The sequence below is a fragment of the Coturnix japonica genome, chromosome 1, assembly GCF_054131305.1.
Source record: "Coturnix japonica strain WE chromosome 1, WE-NBRP24, whole genome shotgun sequence".
NCBI lineage: Eukaryota > Metazoa > Chordata > Aves > Galliformes > Phasianidae > Coturnix > Coturnix japonica.
The window spans coordinates 58,507,928-58,526,750 of record NC_140663.1 but is presented as its reverse complement, the minus strand read 5'-3'; the positions used below and the strand labels follow the sequence as shown (position 1 = coordinate 58,526,750).

Sequence of the window (18,823 nt, the reverse complement as noted above, 5' to 3'; positions counted from 1 at the left end):
CCATGCCGCGCTGAGAGCGGGGGCACGGCGCCAGCCCCCCTCCTTCCCTCCCTCCCTCTCACCCTCCCTCCCTCCTGCTTCCCTCCCTCCCTCTCTCCTTCCCTCCTTCCCTCTCTCCCCAGCGCCGCCGTCCCGAGCCGGGGGGGCCCCGCCGCCCGCCGCCCCTGCCCGGCCCCGCGCCTCGCCCCGGCCTGGCCCGGCCCGGCCCGGCGCCGCCGCCCCCCGCCCGCTCGCCCGCCCCGGCCGCGTCGGAGGGCCGGCAGCGAGCGGGGCTGGATGTGCCCGGCTCCCCCCGCGCTGAGGCGGGCAGCGATGCAGAAGGCAGGCGGCAGCTTCGCCTCCTCCGAGAGACACCCGCTCAAGATGGCAGATGTGTGTTGAGTTTGGGGGGCTGCGATCTCGCGTCGTTCGTGGCGGCGTTGCCATGAATAACAGGCGTCCTTGCACCGATGGCCCCCATGTACGAAGGTAAGTGCTCCAAGCCCCGCGGGATCGGGGTCCCCGCATTGCCCGGCGGGCTGCGGGCAGGCTGCACCCGGCGGGGAGCGGAGCGAGGCGCGGCCCCCCCTCCCTCCCGAGCCCGGCGGTCCCGGGCGCCCGGCCCACGGTGGGGGGCGGTGGGTGAAGTCGGTGCCGGTGCCGCGCAGAACAATGAGGCGGCCGGAGCTCGCCCTGTGCCTGCCGTGTGCTGTATGCCTTGTACCGTGTGCTGTATGCCTTGTACCGTGTGCTGTGTGCCTTGTGCCGTGCCCCGGCGCGGCTCCGGCTCCGCTTCTCTCCCTTCCTCCCTCGTTCCCTCCGAGAGTTGCCCCCTGTTTGGGGCGCGGGGTGCCCCGGGCAGGGCGCTGTCAGCGGGGGGACCCGAGTGCCCCAACTTAGTTCCTGCGGGTGCCGTGGTGCCTATTGTGGGGCGGCTGTTCGAAACACGTATATATGTGTGTGTGTGTGTAGGACTGATTTAAATCCCCTCGCCGTGCGTTTTCCCTGCCCGGCGCCGGGCAGCGTTACATAAAGCGGAGGGCACCGTGCCGACGGGCTTCTCGAGGCCGGTCGGTGCCGGGCTGGGGACGCGGGGGCAGCTCTTCGGCTGCGCTCCGGGGTCGGGCAAACTTATCTGACGAGAAAATCGACTCGGGGCTGCGGCGTCCGGCGGGCCGTGTAAAGTTACCGGCTCGCAGTCGCTCTGCCGGCCAGCCCCGCACGGGGCCGGGACCCCGCGGGAGACAAAGGGGAGCGATTTAGGCAGCGCGGCGAGGGCGCCGGCCCTCCCCTCCCCTCTCCTCCCTCCCCGCTGCCGGCGACCCGGCTGCCGGAGCTCGGCGCCGCCGGGGGGCGCGGCGGGGCCCTGCGCGGCGGCGGCGGCGGGCCGGGGCCGGTGTTGGTATTGGTGGCGTCCCGGGGTGCCGGTCGGGGCCCGCCCGCCCGCGGCGCCCTCTGCCGGCCGCGCCGCCCAGCGGCCTCGGGCCCCATCAGCCCTCCTGAGCCCGGGCCGCCTCCAGCGGCGGCGGGTGCCCGGGGAACCTGCGGCCGCCCCTCCGCCGCCCGTCCCTCCGCCGCCCGTCCCCGCCCCGGCGCGTACCTGCCGGGCCGGGCCTGTGCCCCCGGGGCGGCCCCTGGGCAGCCGTCCTACGTCTCCCTGCGCGCTGCTATTCCCGTCCCCAGCCTCTCCCTCCCTCCTCCCCCCTCCGCTCCGGTGGGATTATGCGGCGATTTGCGTGAACTTCGCTCCGCGCCGGGCTGCGTCCAGCCGGGGGGCGGCGGCTCCGCTCTCCCGGGGCAGGGGCATGAGCTGGAGACTGCGGCCGGGGCTGCGGCCTCACGGCGCCCTGTCAGTCCCCGTGGCCTCACGGCCCCCGGGCCGGGGACGAGAGGGGAGCGGAGGCCGCGTCCCCCCGCAGTTAGCAGTGCCGCACCGCAGCGGGAAGTTTAGCGGTGCCTCCGAGCATCCCAACTTCGGCTGTGGCCTGGCTGGAAAAGGAGAATAGATGGGGAAAAAAAGGAATGATGCCCTGAACGGCAACCTGTGAAAACGAATCCCTTGGAACTGCTGCAGAAAATCCTAGAGGGTCCGCGGCACGTCTGGAGGCCTGAAGTAGGTGGATATCCCCAGCCACAAGAGCCGGGAAATAGCGTGGGGGTTGGTGGGGATTGCTTTATGTGTTTTCATGTTGCAGTGTGCTCGTGGGTTAAATTGTTTCTGGATAGCTGAGAGGGAGGCGGAGGAGGGGTTAATGGCTGTGACTCCTCTCCTGCTTGCCGTGAGAGGTCCTTACAATTCCCTGAAATATCACAGCGCATAGATAAAAACTTACTTATCGCAGGGGATGTAATTTCCTCCTTGGAAGGAGCCGAGGGCCGCCATCCTCCTGCCATCTGCCTGCATCCCTGTGTTGGAGTATTGGCCACTCTTATACTGCTGAGCTGAGCGTGAGGGTCAGCGCTGCGGCGGATGGCTGTGCTGCCATCGTGCCTGGGCTGCAGGGAGCTCTATGGGGTGCCAGGAGGGCAGGGGCGTGCAGGTCTGTGACTTGCAGGCTGCAAAGCGTGGGCTCTTCTATAAAAAAACGTGCCCCTGGAGGAAAGGTGACACCTGGGAGGCCTTGTGAAACGGTTTCATTGGAACTTTGGGGGAGTGTATCAGAGCACACGCAGATCTCCGGCAGCTTATGGTGTTTGGATGAGCGTGGTGTGTGTGCACTGAGCTGCCGTCTTAAGTGCCAGCTTGGGAAGGAGAATGGAGCCCCACCTGATATTAACAGGCGAGGCATGATGAATAAATAAATATCTGTTCTGAAATCCTCCTCCCTCACCGTGCTTTAGCCATTCTTCTCAAGGAATTCAGAGGTTTTCATGTTCTCTCCTGCCTGCTTTTCTCATTCCATCTTTTCCAAGCATTGCAGAGACAAGCACTAAAATGAAAGACATAAAAACCTCCCCAGTAAAATACAACAGAAGGAACACCGCTGCGCAGTGTGTGTGACCTGGATTTGGGTTGTGAGCCGTATGGGGACATGCACGGGGCTGGAGCACAGGCCTTGGTGGGTGTGATGCCACACAACCCCTGCTCAGGGGCCGGGTCAGCACACTGGGGCTGGATGCTGGGACTGTGGCTTTGAAGGGAAGCAGCTGGCCCAGGCAGGTGAACCTCGAGCTACTCTTGCAGCCGCTTTGCCCTGGTCTTCTGACACCCTTCAGAACCAGGTCTTTGAGTGGTGTTTGTGTGCCTTAACCTTTATTTGCAAAACAGTGACTACCTCTGTTTGGGTTTAGTTCCTTTTTGCTTTGCTTCTCATTCCTGACAACTTCGTTGCAACTTGCAGTGTATTTTTAGCAGCAGCGTCGGTAGTTTTATATGTGGGCGGCTTATGGAATTAATATCTGTAATATTTGTAAATTGCACCTCGCCACTGGTGCCACTGCGGGAGCTGCGTGCAGAAGGAAGCTGCCTGTGCACAGCTCCTTGCTGGGTTTTGGAGGCCTGGAGCCCTGACCTCAGCATGTCAAGGCTCAGATCCTGCTTTGCATCGAGGCTCCAGAATAGTCAAACCCCGCTCATGGGTCATCACATCTTGTGAAAATGCACAGAGCTTCCTCGTCAGCTGGGCGGCACCAGTGACACCAAGGAGAGGTCCTTACCCCAGAGGTTGTGTGCTGGGATGATAACTCGGAGGCGCTTCCTGTTTATGGAGCAATAACCATAACTTGAGCTAAATCAGCGCTGGGACCAAAAGCGTAAGTTTTTATTAGCTCAGGATAACAGGAAGCCCCCTCCAGTTATAATTAATCTTATCGTGCTGCAGCGTCTAGTGATTAAATGTTTTTTAGATATAACGGTGAAAAATGCTGTTTTATTTTCGGAAGCGGAAATGGCTGTGAGCAGGGGCACGCTGATGTGCAAGGCTCTGGGGCGAAGGGAGCTGATGGCAGTCACTTGCTGTAGCCCTCATACCCAGAGCAGCACAGGTTCATGCTGGCAGGTAATGAGCAGGCTGGATAGAAGCTGGCCATGCACCCTGCGTGTGTGGACTCTGGAGCCCTCCTTGGTGCCTGTCCCAGGTTTGAGCTCCTGTCACCCATTGGAAGTTAGGCCATTTGCTTGCAGTCAGGCAAAGTATTTAGTTGGCTGATGGAATGAGCTTAAGTTTTGGTCACATCCCAGCAATGGCTTGTAAAAGTAGGTGGATGCTCCTTCAGGAGGAGAGTTCTGGGAAGCCAAAGGGTAGAGGAGTCAGTGACCTGGGAGCAGGGGTCAGTCTCTGTCCCAGCGGTGGTCACCATGCAAAGGGTCTTGGTGATGGTATTAAGTGCGGTCATGCCACACAGTGAAGTCAACAGCACGTCATGCTGGAGCTGGGATGAGACACTGGACACTGGCATGGGACCATGCCATTGGTATAGTGCAAACCTCTGGGTGGGACAGCTGAGAAAGAGACTTCGGAAAGATGGTGGTGGGCTGGCAGGTATTGTGGTGTCCCCATCACTGTGTCCAAAGAGGACAAGACGGATGGGAGGTGAGGCTGGGTATTTTTTGCAAGTTCCACCCTTTTCCTCTCTGTTCCCAATTTAGGAAGATATTTTAAGGTCTGTGCCTAAACTTAAGCTCACAGGTGGTGCTGCTGACTTCATTAGAATTGTTTATGTCTTTAAAACCGACCACATGCTTAAGTACTTTTCTGACTCATGGCCTCTATAGCTTAATCAGTCCATTTATAAAAATGAGGCTGTTTCCTCACCCTTACTAGGAAATCTCTGCCCTCTGAATGTGAAATACTGTTTATATGCTGTTTTTCTTATGACTTGTGGGAGGTTAACTAGTGGAAAACAAGAATTAAACACTGTTTGGAGAAAAAGTTTTCTCTTTGCCTGTTTACATGCCCTAATGTGGACTTGGGTGTTTAACATGAGGCCTTCTCCTTTGAAACTTATGGTACTAGCAGTACAGAGTTCAGTTTTTGTTTTGGAAACAAGCCTAGGGGATAATTTCATCTCAGAGAGGGTATTTTGCAGTTTACAATGCGGGGGGAGTTGAAGCATGTTGCTGTTTCCACCTGCTTACAGCACAGTGGCACAGTATGTACCTGTGTCCTTCATCTGGCCACATCAGGAGCTGATATCCTTCCTTTGGAAAGCACGAGGACAAATATTTGGGGGTACTGTTGCATTTGGATCGCTTTTTGAGTAGGGTCATTTCTGCAGCAGAAATTGCTCTCATAAGACTTGCCATCTTGTAACTGAGCAGGCCCAGTCTTCTCAGTCTGGTGCTATATCAGAGTACTTAGGAGAATCTAGAAGCCATGACACTAGAATGTATTTACTTAATGTAATACTGTGTGTATATGCAGTGCCATATGTGTTCAAAGTACTATGTAAAGGGTAGCTGTCCAGTCAAACCACCAACAGCATGCCAAAGAATGGCATCTTTTACTTATTTACAGTAGGGATTCGAAATGGCCAGCAGCAGACAAGTGCCCTGGGCTCATCAAGGAGCAGCATAGACAGGCAGTGTGGCCAATGGAGCTTTGTGTGTTTTACGTTATCTGAGTTGTGTTCTGCAGCAAGCTGGGAGCTATGCTGGGTGAGGGAAGTAGAGGTTGCTCCCTTGTTTTTCTCCTGGTGGGATGTTTGGTTGGACTTGCTGCAGGAGCTCACTTGTTATTCATGCCTTGTTTCTGGTTTTACTTGCCTTCCAGTGCCTGCACTGACATCTGTCTCTGGTAGGATGAAATGAGGACAATCACTTGCAGTTGCTACTGTGGCAGGAGGGAAGGGTCACCCCACAAGGCAATGAGATTTGCTGGAGAAACTTGGGGAACTTGGAAGGGCAGCTGTGTTCCCTATCCATTATAACCTTTAAACCTTGAAGGCACTGGCAAGACCTGGAACAAGAGTGTTACGTTGAGGTAGCCTGCAGTCTGATGTCTCCTTCAGTTCTAAAGGCTGTCAGGTTTATCTTACTCTGTGAGCTATGCTGAAGTGCCTGAGAAACTTAGCTCTCACCAAAATCGTAGTAAGTGGATGCAGCAAAGACTTAAAATAAGTTGTTCCTTCTCCTTCAAAGCAGGATGTACTACTGTGCCAGATATGCTTGCCAGCTTGTTCCTGATGTGCTCATCCCCATGTACGGAGGGTCTGCAGCCTGCCTGGGCAATCACTGCCCCTGGCTGTGATTGTCAGCGTCAAGTTTTGTTCTTCCCTGTAACTCAGCTGTGTTTTCCTTGCTATGATTCCTTGCTCTATCAACAATGGCTGTGGAAAAGTCTATTCCTTTTTCTTTGCCGTGTCCCTCCTCGGTTTTGTGTTCCTTGGGCTAATTAGTTTTCAGACCTGTCCTTCAGCTATCTCTTTTGTACCTTGTTTGGTGGAGCTCTGGCCGTTCAGGCTCCCTGTGTTCCTTCCAGCAGGCCCACACCTCTTCTGAACAGCTCTGCTGGATCCTAGTGCTTTCCCCATGGTTACATGGAGCAAGCAGTATTGCCTCTTGTGCCTTACTGACAGTGCTCCTGTTTGCTTTGCCTCATGCACCGCAGCATCGTTCATCTGTGTTTAGCTTGAGATGTGCCATGGCTTCAGCTCCTGTCTAGAGGACTGATGCCTGGTGAGCTGTTTCCTATGCTGCATGTGTGGAGCTAGCTGTCCTGTTAGAATTCCATCCTGTCCTTCCCAATCTGTCAGGACTGTTTTGAGTTCTAATCTGATTGCACTGACTTTGCAGTCCCTTCCTGCTCGGTGTCACCTTCCAATTTAAAAAAAGCACATTCTGTTTCTTCCCCAAGATCAGCTTTGTTTTCCACTTTGCTGTCCCAAATGGAAGGCTGAGAAGAAGAGACATTGTTTCATTAAAAACAAAACAAAACAAAAATCCTGCTCCCCAAATATAGAAGCAAGAAAAAAACAAACAACAAAACCAACACCAAACCCTTGACGTTTCTTTCACTTCTCTTGTCTTACCATCCTACGGTGCTTTTAAAGTGGTAACAATTATTTTTGCTGTTGTAGCACCAGTGCAGGAGAAAAGCAAAGCAGGACCTTATTGTGCCAGGTATGATGTTAACGTGTGATAGACAGTTCCCACCCTAAAGAATTTACATTCTATGTAGATACAGGTACAGGAGAGTGGATAATGCAGGCAGTATGGATTGTGTGGACAAAGGAAAACACAATGCATGGGATTTCCTAAGCGGTTTTTACCAGGTTTCATCTGGGGAAGAGGAGGATGGGCTGAAGGGAGGGGAAGAAGGAGAAGTAGGTCAAGGGACAAGACAGAGGAGGATGAGAGAGACAGGTGGGGGAGAAAGGTGATGGCAAGTGACTAACAGGAGAGATGATTCCTGCAAAGTGTAGGGTTTGAGGCTGTCATAGCCAAGGCTGTCAGGAACAGAAAGTTCTGTGAATCATTTAAGGTTCTCCTGCTTGGGCTGGTTTTGCAGCTGCTCTTAGTGACTTTGGTCCCTTCCAGGTCTGTTCCCTAGGATTGTCTCTAGCGTCCATTGGAGGGAAGGCAGGCAAGGGTGGGAGGTACTACCAATACCCTAATGCTCTTAGGCAGCAAGGAGAGGCGAGGGATTCCTCTGTTAGAGCTGAGGCCAGAGGCAAAATGATGCTGTAGCATTCCCAGAAGAACTCATGCTGCTCTCCATGCTGGGGAAATTCTGATCTGGAAGAGATGAGTTGAAATATCCATACTTTTCATTGATCTGAGATTCTTGTGGTCTCCTCCCTCATTGCCACTGCCCTTTCCCTGATGACGGCAGCTATGTGGGAAGAATGTGATCTGCCATCCTGACTCCTCCTCCCTGGCAGACCCTGTATGCTGCATCCTCCTGCAGGCAGGCGTGGGCACACGATGGCTTTAGGGGCATGTGTGGCTGTCGCACCCCCTGTCCCCATACTTGCCCTCTCACCATCAGTCCAGGTGAGTGAAACAGCTGCAAACATGGAAGCAGAGCCATCAGTGTGTGACAGCTGCACCAGTGTTGTGCCCTGCACAATGCATGTGGTTCTAAGGCAGGGTGTGCTGTGAGCCTATAAGGCCCGCTGTGCTGTTTTCTCCGCTAGCAGCCCAGGTTTATCAGGGTGTTCAGCAGTGAGTCTGGAAGATTATGGTGGTTTTTTTCTCTTGGGTGAAGAGAACAAGAAAAGCTCTTTCTTGCTTATAGTTTGGAGTTAGGGCGTTTATTTGCTACTGGATATGATCCAGTGGATTCAGCACCTTGCTGTTTATTTTTGCTTGAAGACATGGTTTTTCTCCCAGTCGAAGATCATAAAGGCACATGGAGTGGCAGGAGGCCAGCAGCTCCCTGGCTATGAGCTGCTGGGTCGGAGTGTTAGGCTCATGCTTCTGGGGGGAACTTTACAGCAGATGATGGAGGCCCGGACTCTAGCAGCAAGGCTCAGAAAACAGCCAGTCCTTGCAAACCTGTAGAACATTTCAGAGCAAGTTTAGTTTTTCGGGAACCTCCTATAGCTTCCCCAGAATATTTTTACTCATAGGCAAAATTGGTAAGCGTTCTTTATTTTTATAACACCGTTTATATTCTGCTTTTGTCTGTGGTAGCATCACTGCCATCGATGTATTCGTCTTTCCCCTTTTAATACTTGCCATTCCTGGAACGTCTTCTGCTCGGCAGCTGTTTGTAGGTGGTTTTTTTTCCTCTCCCATCGCCATGTACCTTTCCTTCCTGTTCGAGGCATCCATAAACCTCTCGTGGTGACATCATAGCTGTTTCCATAGCAACAGATTATGATACTAGAACAGAGGATAATATCAAACAGGAGGAGGAAGAGATAAATTATGGTGTTTGTGTGCATGTGTCTGAAGGCTTGATTATATTCCTACATCTCATCCGAGGATGTTGTCTGCCCAGTTACTTCTTTGTTTATCTTACATGCCTTTTAAAGGTTAGAGGAAAGCTAAAAAAAATAAAGCAAATGTTGAGGTCAGAACAATACGGACACATATTTTTGATGGTTTCCATGTAAACCTGGTAGGCTGAGATTTATTTTGTTTATCGCAGCGGTAGCTCTCCCATGTCCCCTGAGAGTCATCTAGACTGGAAAAAAAAACTTAGAAGCGCAACAGTTCCCTGGTGCAACTTCACTTTTCTTTTAATTTCCAATTATTTATATCCGCTGCCAGTCGGAATCCCAGGCCAGAGATCTTTGTGCTGCACGTTTTCCAGAAGATGGATGAGTGGAGTGTTGCCCCAGAGATCTCACAACCTGTATTTATGAAAGGGTGCAACAGGTGGTCAAATCTTCTGTGTCTGCCATGGAGAGAATAGGGAGAGGTACACAAAAGTGTATCAGCGAAGTGTGGCCATTGGAAGAAGCTCCAGCCTGCCCTGAGCCTGGTGGTGGCAGAGGCGGGCTGAGCCTCGCCTTTAGAACCATAGAATATCCCAAGTTGGAAGGGACCTGTGAGGATCATTGAGTCCAACTCCTGGCTCCGCACAGCTCTACCCAAAAATCAGGCCATATGATTGACCAAGGATTGGGATTTTACAGTGGAGTTTGTGTAAGAGCTGCACTGGAGGGTCTTGGGGCTCTGCGTTGGGTGCTTTCTCCAAGAGGAGCTGACTGCAGTAGGACACATCTGTGTTGCTCCATGCTTATGCTGGTAGAATGGCTGTCAGTGTAAAGTATGAGGCTGGAGGTGAAGGACTTCTAGTTGAATGCATGGGGTTGTATTTTGTCCTCCTAGGCAGCATTTACTGTTGACAGATTCCAGAGAGTTTGGCGTGGATTTTCAGGAGGTCTCTGTTTTGCTTCTAAATAGAGGTAATTTCTAGCCACTCTCCTTGCTTTCCTATTTAGATGATTGACTTTTAGAGGCTGGAGCTAAAATTGCCGAGAAAACCCTTGTAGATATGCTCATAGCTCTGTGTGCACACAATCTTTAATCTTCCTCTCAAGATGACATTTCTGGGGAGTAAAGTAGCTATTGCTAGCCTTGAAAATACCCATTGTAGGGTCTGCTCTAACATGGCAAATTTGTTGTGGTGCTATCGAGCACATGAACAATGGCACAAAGTTTTCTGATCCTGCTTTTGGGCTCTCTGCTGCTGCAGGGAGAATTGTAGGCTAGGGACCTCAGCAGGGCAGGATAAGGTATGACTGCCTCAGCCTGATGCCATCAGTGCTGCTGAGACCCAGATAAACAGCATCATTCTAGTGTTCTCCTTCAGCTGTCCCACCAGCCTGCTGGAAGGTCACTGAGTGTTAGCTGTCAGTGGAAAAAAACAAGTAATATGTAACATATTGGCTCGCTTTAGCCATGCAGTGGGGTAGGTGAGTACATAATGAGGTTGTTTCCGCGAGGGCGATTTGGTGCCTTGAGGCAAGACGTGCCCTGGGTCAGCAGAAGAGAAGCACACAGAAGCTCTCTGGCTTCTGGCAGGCTGCTGATGGGCTTTGTGGCCACACTGAGTGAACAGTTTTCAGTCCAGATCAGTGAAGCCAGGCTCAGAAGATGTTGGCAAGTGGGATGAATTGAGTGAGGCACTCGGGCACTTTAATGCTGTCAGGGGTTAAAGTTATAAAATGCACGAGCACAGAACAGCTCAACAGGAGTTAATAGTTAGGTCACCTTCATGGAAGCATACTGGAAGCCAGCACAGACCACAGAGGACTGGTTTGGTGTGCTTCCCATGCACAGCTCACATAATGACAGGCTCCAGTGCTGTGTGCTAGCCCTGTTTCTGAGCAGGCTGATAGCGTTGTCCTGCAGGGAACTGGCTGCTGCAGGCAGAACTCATATGAGTGGGGCAGTGGGGGCCACACCGAGGACCTCTGCAGAGAGAAGGGAGATTGCAGCCTCTTCTCTGAACCTGGATTTAAAGAGGGATAATTCCTGGCTGCAGCCTGTTTTGGGGCTCCATGGAGAAACACGAGACATAATAGTTCCCTCAGGGCATGTGCCTGCAAAGCAAGTGGGGATCACATTTAGTCATGAGTAAAATTCCTTCATCTCTTCTGGCGCTACCACTGGCTCCACCAGAAACCTGCCTTCCCATCAAACTCCCCCTCTGTGTGCTCTCAACATCAGAGCGTGGATGTATTTAGCAGGCAGGGATAAGAAACACGTTGCAAACCCCATTTAAAATAGCTGCACTGCCTGACTAGGACATGTGAGACACAGACACAGGCAAACCCCATTGGCGGTGACAATACTTTTCTTACAGTGTCATTTTCTCATTCCTTATCTGAGGCTGTGAGCACCTGGATAATGAAAGTGCAGCTTCCCAATGCCTGTGCTGTCTGAAAGCACACACAGGTTGGAAGGGACTGTAGATACCATTTGTGTGAGAATGCAAGGATAGACGTGTATGTATGCACATGTGGGATGCTTCCCTTGTTTGCAGGCATGTGTAGGACTGCAGACACATGGTTGGTGTGGCTGTCCCCCTCTTTGTCTACTGAAGTCTTCCTTCTGCAAGGAATAAAGAAGGCAGATTTATTATAAGTATATAAATTAGGCCCTTCTATGTGCTTGTGAGCTGTCTCAGCCTGTACAGGAGGAAATATATACAAGGTGAATGCAGGATGTTTCTGTAAAGCAATGCCGTGGCTGCGTATGTGTTAGCAGGAGTGCTGTCTGCAGTCTGTGCATAAGGGGCTGTGTAGCATTTGTGAGTGTGGAAGGCTGTAAATCACAGAGTGTTCAGGAGGGGACACTGCCACTCTGCCTGTAAAAGGCAGGGAAAGATTTTTGAAGCAATGTGACTATTCCAGGCTGAAGAAAAGTTACTAGAAATCCAAGCTGGAGGGGGGAAGAAAATAAAATGATCACCGAGCTATTTTGGCTGGAGAGGATCTTTAATCCACATCCACCAGCTCATCTCCATCTTGACACAGAACAGCGTCATGCCTGGCATTTTATGCACAGCTCTCCTAGCATCAGCTTTTGGTGTCCCTGCTGAACTGCCTGGTGGGTCTCTCTCCAGCTCTGCTGGCACTTCTCTGTTCTGTCCCGCTGCATCCTCAGTTATTTCAGTCTCGTTGTGCTCTTACAATGTAGCTGGCATTGGTATGCAACACAGTATCTCCTAGGGATTCTGTACCCATTTAGATGTATTGAGCATACCACTCATAAAGTATCTGATGTAGGTGGGATCACCTCAGTCAAGAAGCTGTATCTGTTTCAGTATCCCTGCAGGTAGGTGTCTGAGCCCTCGTTTTGCTTAAAGTGAACCTGTGCTACCCCGGAGTTCCTTTCTTTAGGGCTGGGATTGGCTTCGGAGTTCTTTGGTGCTCCTCCAAAATCGTCACTGCTTTCCAGGGGAGCACTTGAGTCATTAGCAGTCCTGCGCTTCCTCTCAGCCAGGAGGGACTAAAGGGGTTTCAGGAAGAGGAAGCTTTCCTGAAAGGAGACATCTTCTTTCTCTTGCGAAGCTCTGTCGCAAACAGACACCATGTCTCCTGCCAAAACCCCCTCCCTGTAGGAAATAAGGTGGGGAAGAAGAAGGTGCGATGTGGGTGAGCGACACGGCAGGGCAGAACTTCAGGTGGGGATGCCTCATGCTTTTGATAGCGGGTGCAATAAAGCAGATGTTTGTGGCCACACTGAGGGTAAGTTAGGAACATGTTTATGTCATTTGGCATCACTGGAACAAGTTGCAGGTCATAGATTTTCATTTGGGTTTCATTATTTTTCTGCAGCAGCCATCAACAAATGAGAAGTTTTCCCAAATGCGTTGCAGCTGCGGTTGGTTCTCCTATCTCACTCTGCATTGCTGTAGGACTCGCAAGAGAGCTTGGGCTTTCCCTCCCTTTTGTTTTTTGTCTTCTCCTTTCTGTCCTCACCAGCTTCTGCCCGTTTGCCTCCTCCCTTCTACCACAGCCCTGTCATGTTCAGTCACGCTTGGCTGAAGGTTACCAGCCCACCAGAGACCTTCAGGGCTGAGGATGCAGTGAGCCACGTGCTGAGAGCATGCTGGCTTTCCACAGGAGTAGAATCCTCTGATGCCGGCCTCTCGCCCTGCGGGGCAGTGGGTATGTGGAGGAGTGGGAGTGCAGGCGCGCTCATGTGGTGAAAACACTCCATGGTTACCGTGAAATGTTTGCTAAAAAGGCAGATATTGGGAGGGATTCCATTAAACCAGGCACAGGGAGCAGCAGGATCTCCTGATGGTGCCCGTTATGCTCTCTGGGGATGCAGGGAAGAGCAGGTACTCTTACTCTGCTTGGGGCTGGTCTGTGGTGAGAGGTTTTCCCATTTTGGGGTCATAGGTGGCAAGCTAGCAGCAGAGGAAACCAAGCCCCGTGTTGCTGGCTGAGCTATGCTTAAGCCCTGTGTAAGCTCCGATTTGGAGGCTTATGTGGACCTTCAGTGTCACACGGGGATGCTGGCGGGCTGTGGGGCCGAGTTTCACCCTGTGTGAGCCATGACAGCGTACAAGGAGGACAGGCCCAGGTGGCTACACAGGAGACCCCAGCAGAGCTTCTTGTCCCAGCACAAGCATCGGACTTGGTCCGCTTTTAAACTCTTGGTGTGATTAATTGTGGCTAGCGATTCAGACCTCTGTGGTTTTCCCCTGGATACCCAAACTGGAAAAAAAACAGGTTAATGCTGCCTGCGAGCCAGCTGGCCATCATCCATCTGGTTACATATGTTCACCCTATAGTTCAGTCCCTGAGCAAGTGCGCTTGGCTTGTGCTGGGCAGCAGATCACCCTTGTTGCTTCACCCCAGGACAGTAGGCTCACCTCCTGAAGGCCAGTTAGCTATGGGGGTGGCCCCACTGCCTGGGGGTAGCCCCATCCTGCCAACCTTCCTACCATGTTCAGGTCATAGGGCTTCGGCCAGCATGCTGGATGGTTGGTGTTAGTCAGCCTTTACAAGAAAACAGATTGTTTCTAAACCACAGCTAGGAGTGTAGAACATACTGGAGCCTGGGTGACTGTAAATCCTAGCTCTCATTTGCACAAATACATGTGGTTCCAATCCTAAGGGCATTTTGCCTTCCCCTGCCTGTACCTTAGTTTTAGAAACATGTAAGTTTAATTTGGATTTGTTTCTTCAAAGCATCACAAAACGTGGCCAGGGCTATGGGGCTTTTAAATTGCATTTGACACAGAGGGGATGAAGGGGATCTGGGGTATCCATGAGGTAGGAACCAGAGGAAGCTTGTCACTTACATGCTGTCACAGGGGAGCGCTGAAGTGGGTATCTGCACCAGGAGAGCAGTGATGATGTTTGTAGTCTCTTAATAGTAGGTTAGCTGCTCAGATCAGACCTCTCAGCTTTCTGCTGGCCCAGCTAGTGAGACCCCACATGCTGGGTCATGTTTCAGGGGTGAACCTAAGTATAGGGTCATCTGATGGATAAATGTCCTGTCAAGTGATAGGGTAGGGCTGTGTGGCGAGGTTGCTGCAGGAGAGGGAGGCAATGCTGGCTAGTTGGGCTCTTTCCAGCACAGAAAAATGCAGGGTGCTCCTGCCTCTCTTTGTGCTCCCGGGCCCTTGGGGCAAAGAAGTGGGAGTACGTGTTTGCTTCTGCCCTGAATATGGGAGGGGGTACAAACCCACCTGAGAAAGGAGGACATCTCCCTTAGCTCATTACCATCTGTGGAGGTGAGGGACAGTTTTGTGTCCTCTTCTGCCTTTCAGCCAACAAGAATGCACTCTGCTAGTGATCACCGAAGCTGGGGTTTCCTGTCACCCTCTCTTGCTATGCTGATGGGTTTCATGACACCGCTCTTAGCACCTTAGGATGGGCGTGAAAAGGGAGGAGCTGAAGGAAGTGCAGGAGAAGGAGGAGGTGGAGATAGTGGCAGTGGTGTGAGTTAATACAAGACCCAGTGGGAAGCAGCAGCAGGCAGTATTATTTCAGTGGTTTGAGCCAAAACTTTCTCTTTCTCTCTCTCTTTCTCTCTCACTAAATTACAACTAATGCAAGTAGCATTGTGAAGGAGGAATTTGGGAACTGTTGTTCATCATCCAATCACTTGTAATGAATGTGCTGCTCAGTGCCATAGCCCATAGCCTTGCTGAGAAGTAATTCACTTGGTATTTGCAGGCATGACATGCATGCCATAAAAATTCCACTGTTAGCATTATTCCGGCATTAGCAAGGGGATATGAAAATAAATGACGAGCTATTGTTTTTCATTATTGGGTCCAGGCTTTTTGCTCCCCTGTCTTTTTTTTTTTTCCCATCCTGTTTGTGGGGGAGGGAGTTCTCCATTCCTTTAATTTCCTTTCCTCGGCCACACCTGTAATCTTCCACTTCTTCACCTGGCTGTCTTCAGGAAGAAGGTTGATGGCTGGGTCTAGGTTTGGAAGTTAACCGGAGCAGTTCATTAGACTGCTGTAGCAAATCACCATGAAGCGGTACAATGTCAGAGAGGATCTCAGCATTTTGTTTTGGGTCTACAAAGCCAATTTGCCCCAACTGTCCCCCAAGGGGATTGAGTCCCCCCTTTTCATGGTTGCACTGGCAAGCAAGGCTGTGGAGAAGGGTCAACAATTTGCTACTTTGAGGCAATCTGCAAGCTTTAAATGCCTTTTCTATTATTTAAGAGAAGAAGGAAAAAAGTGGAAAAGCTCTTGAGGCAGCTGTCAGACCGGAGGTGCAAGAGCAGCCTGTAGCTGGCCATGGTCAGTGCTTGAAAGGAGAAATACTCAAAATGAGCAGAGGGGGATCAGTGACCCACAGTTGTGAGAGGATGATGCTTCTGCATTCCTAGTGGGCTTTTCTGTGTTTTCCATGTACTTTTATAAGTGGGAGGGAGTTGAACGTGTCAGGGGAATGAGGCAGTTAAATATTATTTATCACTACTTTCTACCAGGGGGTGACTGAAGAAGAAAGCGTAGCAATTTCAGAAATGACCCCTGTTTCTAGGATCATTGGTTCCTGGGGCTGGTTTAGGCAGGCATGCAAACGCCCACCTGCTCCAAATAAAAGACTTCATTGGAAAAAAAGGGCTTAAATATCCCCATGAAATCCCCAGGCTGAGTCAGTATCAGCACTGTACAGGATTCCTGCGCTCTGAATCTTATTCTTAATCAGCTAACCCAGGCAGTCTTTCATGTCACTGAGTTGCTTCTCACTCCTGTGGCCCCAGCCCGTGTTGGCTGTTCAGCAGAAGGCCTGGCTGAGCTGAAGGCAGATGGCAGGGTAGGAGCCTGCGCTGATCCTACTACTATTAACTCTACCACTCCTCTGCACAGCAAGTTGCTCCCTTTGAACATCAGCAGAACCATTTTTAAAAGCCCTGCAGCCCAGCCTTGTGTGACAGAATAGCTCATTTTGTCAGGGAAAAAGATACCTTGGCAAACTTTTGAGCATTAGCTGTCAGGGGTATCCTCAAGACTCTGGAAAAAGCAGCTATGGGCTTTGAGAGAAGAGCAGAAACCAGCTGCAGGTGTCTCGTTCCCACCTGGAAGGGGACGTATAACAGCTGTGCCTTTTTTTTTTTTTCCTCCCCAACTTCCTCATTAGTTTTCTCAGAAGAGCACAGTATGCGCTGGAGTTCTCTGTGACATCACTTTGCACGTCATCAGGGTTGTGAAATCCAAAGCTGTGGAATCACTTCACTCGTCCCACCCCACACTGCGTTACCAGCATAACTTGGTGCAGAGCAACCTGTAGGATATTGTGGTTATTGTGGGCAGCCATGTCCCGTGGGCTTGCTCATGTCTCAGGCCAAGTATCTCCCTCTCCTTGTAATCTACACTTAGCGCTGTGCACACACACAACAGAGATGTACGATACACAGCCTTTAACACACCAACAGCATGTGTACCTCTCACTGGTTCACTTCAGAGCAATTTCAAAGTCCTGTATCCCTCTGCTTGAGCTTCTCCATGCAGCCCCTGCTGAGATGTCCAAGATCCTTTCAACTGCAAGGCAAAACCAGCACTCAGTTCTGCTTGGATTTTGCAATATGCCTGAATCGGGGTGGTGGTGGCACTGGGTGTGAAGCCATCTACTCATATTTGCTTATGATCTAAGAAAGTGCTTTCAGTTCAGATCTCAAAGAATGAGCTGCTGTGTCATTTAAAACTGTGTTACCAGCAGAAACGTATCACCTCGTGGTATGAATAAGCGAGATTAGCAATAAGTAAGCCTCTACTGTACATAAATGTCCATAGGAAAAAGAAAAAAATATCTTAATAGAAGACTCAGTTGTCTGCGTAAACGAAGGCTGGGGATATGAGTAATGTGCTGGTTCTTTTGTACGTCCAATTTGATTCTGTTGTTCCTTCTTTGATTCAGGCCCCCCTCCCATGCTTTCTGTGCTCCTTAGCTCTCCTAAAGGACTTTTTCTGCCTTTTAGGAGAGTGCAGGCCAGGAAGTGTGGAAGGGCTCAGTGAGGAAGGAGTTAAAGGACTGCTCAGTGGGGATTATAAAACAGTCAGGCACGTGGAAACAGTTAAGAAGAGAGAAACAGATCTGCCAGGAGGGAGTGTGGCACTGGAGCCAGCGATTTGTTTTGTTACCTCCTTACATGGCGATGCAGAAGACCCTCCTAGAATGGGCACCAAGGTACCAGGGGAAGTGAGGTGGGTGCTGGGGGTCATGTAGAGAACAAATTTGTGTGCTATCAAGTTGGCAAGCCTTCTGACCTGTTCTTACTGATGTGCTGTGCTCTGGTTGTATGTCCTTCTTGCTGGGGTGGGACTTAGTGCCTGTTGTAGCCTGAGGTCATGATTTAGCCTTGAGGGCTCTGTTTGGGTGTTGGACCTAGCTGGGGGAGAATGGTCTGTGTGCTGTTAGCATCACCAGGAAAGGTGGATGCAACAAACCCATAGTGTGGGCAGGTGTGTGGATGTGCTTACATGAGCCTTAGTTACATATGAGGTCGCCTGTGAGGGTGTCTGTGGGTGGACACCTTTTGCAAGCCTGCCTGGGTATCAGGAGCCTTCTGTCGTGCTCTAATGAGGTGGCCTTGAGTCACGAGAAGATGTATTTTTATTCATCGTGTCTTTGTGCCTCAGCAGCCAAACCAAGACTGTGCATGTGCTGAGGCATCATCTACCTCAGCAAGGATAGAGGATCTCCATCATGGGAAGGAAAGGCACCTGGAGGCAAAGTGACTCATGCTGGGCTGCCAACAGATGTCCCAGGACACTTGGATCTTCACTCATGATATCCTCCACATTCCTGTGCTTTAGGCAACAACTGCTCCCTGATTATGGATGCTACTACTCTAAGCGAAGAAGTGACCTGAACATAGGCCCCAATGTGACCTCCTGCCTGGCTCTTGAGTTGTGTGCAACAAACGTTGTTGGGCTGTGGGGCAGTAGGAGTTTGCCTTGGAGTCACTACCATACCTGTAATGTGGAGTTCCATTCTTCATGGGAGAAAAACAGATGTAACTGGAGCCAAAGTGTGGAGAGGGTGGGATTAGTCAGTCTGCAAGTGTCAGGGGCTCGCTGAAGAAATAGCAGGAGTTTGCTGACTAATGCCTCTAATGTTCAAGGAATAAATGAGAAATACTGAGGGGAAACCCTCTGATTCTGAATTTGGTAGGGGAAAAAAAACAAAGAGAGGGGAAAAAAAATGAGAAAGAAGACGCTGAGTTACAACTCAGCCCCCTAAGTCTCTGACCTATATCTCCCTCCTTTCCCTGGAGTCATTAGTGAAATTAAAAATTAATAGGGAACAACCAGGTTTTACCTCCAGGGTGCCCTTTTAGGCTTCCACTTACTGCAGGCTGAGACCAGCAGGTAGAACTTCGGTATCCCTCAGTGTGATAGAAAAATCAGAGTGATCTCCATCTAGGGTGATGAGAGGACAACCAGATAGGTTGAAGTAGAGGAGGAAACTTACTCTCTGGGAACAGCAGTCTCCAGCTGCAGAAGGAAAATGATGTCAAGCT

At 51.1% G+C, this 18,823-nt stretch overlaps 1 protein-coding gene and 1 long non-coding RNA gene across 9 annotated transcripts in view; one reads left to right on the top strand and one right to left on the bottom strand.

Moving 5' to 3' along the window:
• The first annotated feature begins 241 nt into the window (after positions 1-241).
• HIPK2 (homeodomain interacting protein kinase 2) overlaps positions 242-18,823 on the top strand; it is a 124,074-nt gene continuing 105,492 nt past the window's right edge. For 5 of the 8 annotated variants that reach the window (XR_014943901.1, XM_085541243.1, XM_085541218.1 and 2 more), the window contains exon 1: positions 242-468. Coding sequence is in view for 4 of the 8 variants with exons in the window: in XM_085541243.1 (XP_085397369.1) it covers positions 450-468 (19 nt within the window). In the remaining 4 variants the exon portion in view is untranslated. Of the gene's footprint in view, positions 469-1,498; positions 2,093-18,823 lie in introns of those variants that run through there. The other 3 variants (XM_085541228.1, XM_015867273.3, XM_085541253.1) reach the window with 2 other exon arrangements.
• LOC146762440 (uncharacterized) lies at positions 8,151-8,702 on the bottom strand. Its single transcript, XR_014943903.1, has 2 exons — positions 8,600-8,702; positions 8,151-8,416 (listed from the first exon to the last, which is right to left on the bottom strand). It is a non-coding gene; the product is annotated as an uncharacterized LOC146762440 (long non-coding RNA).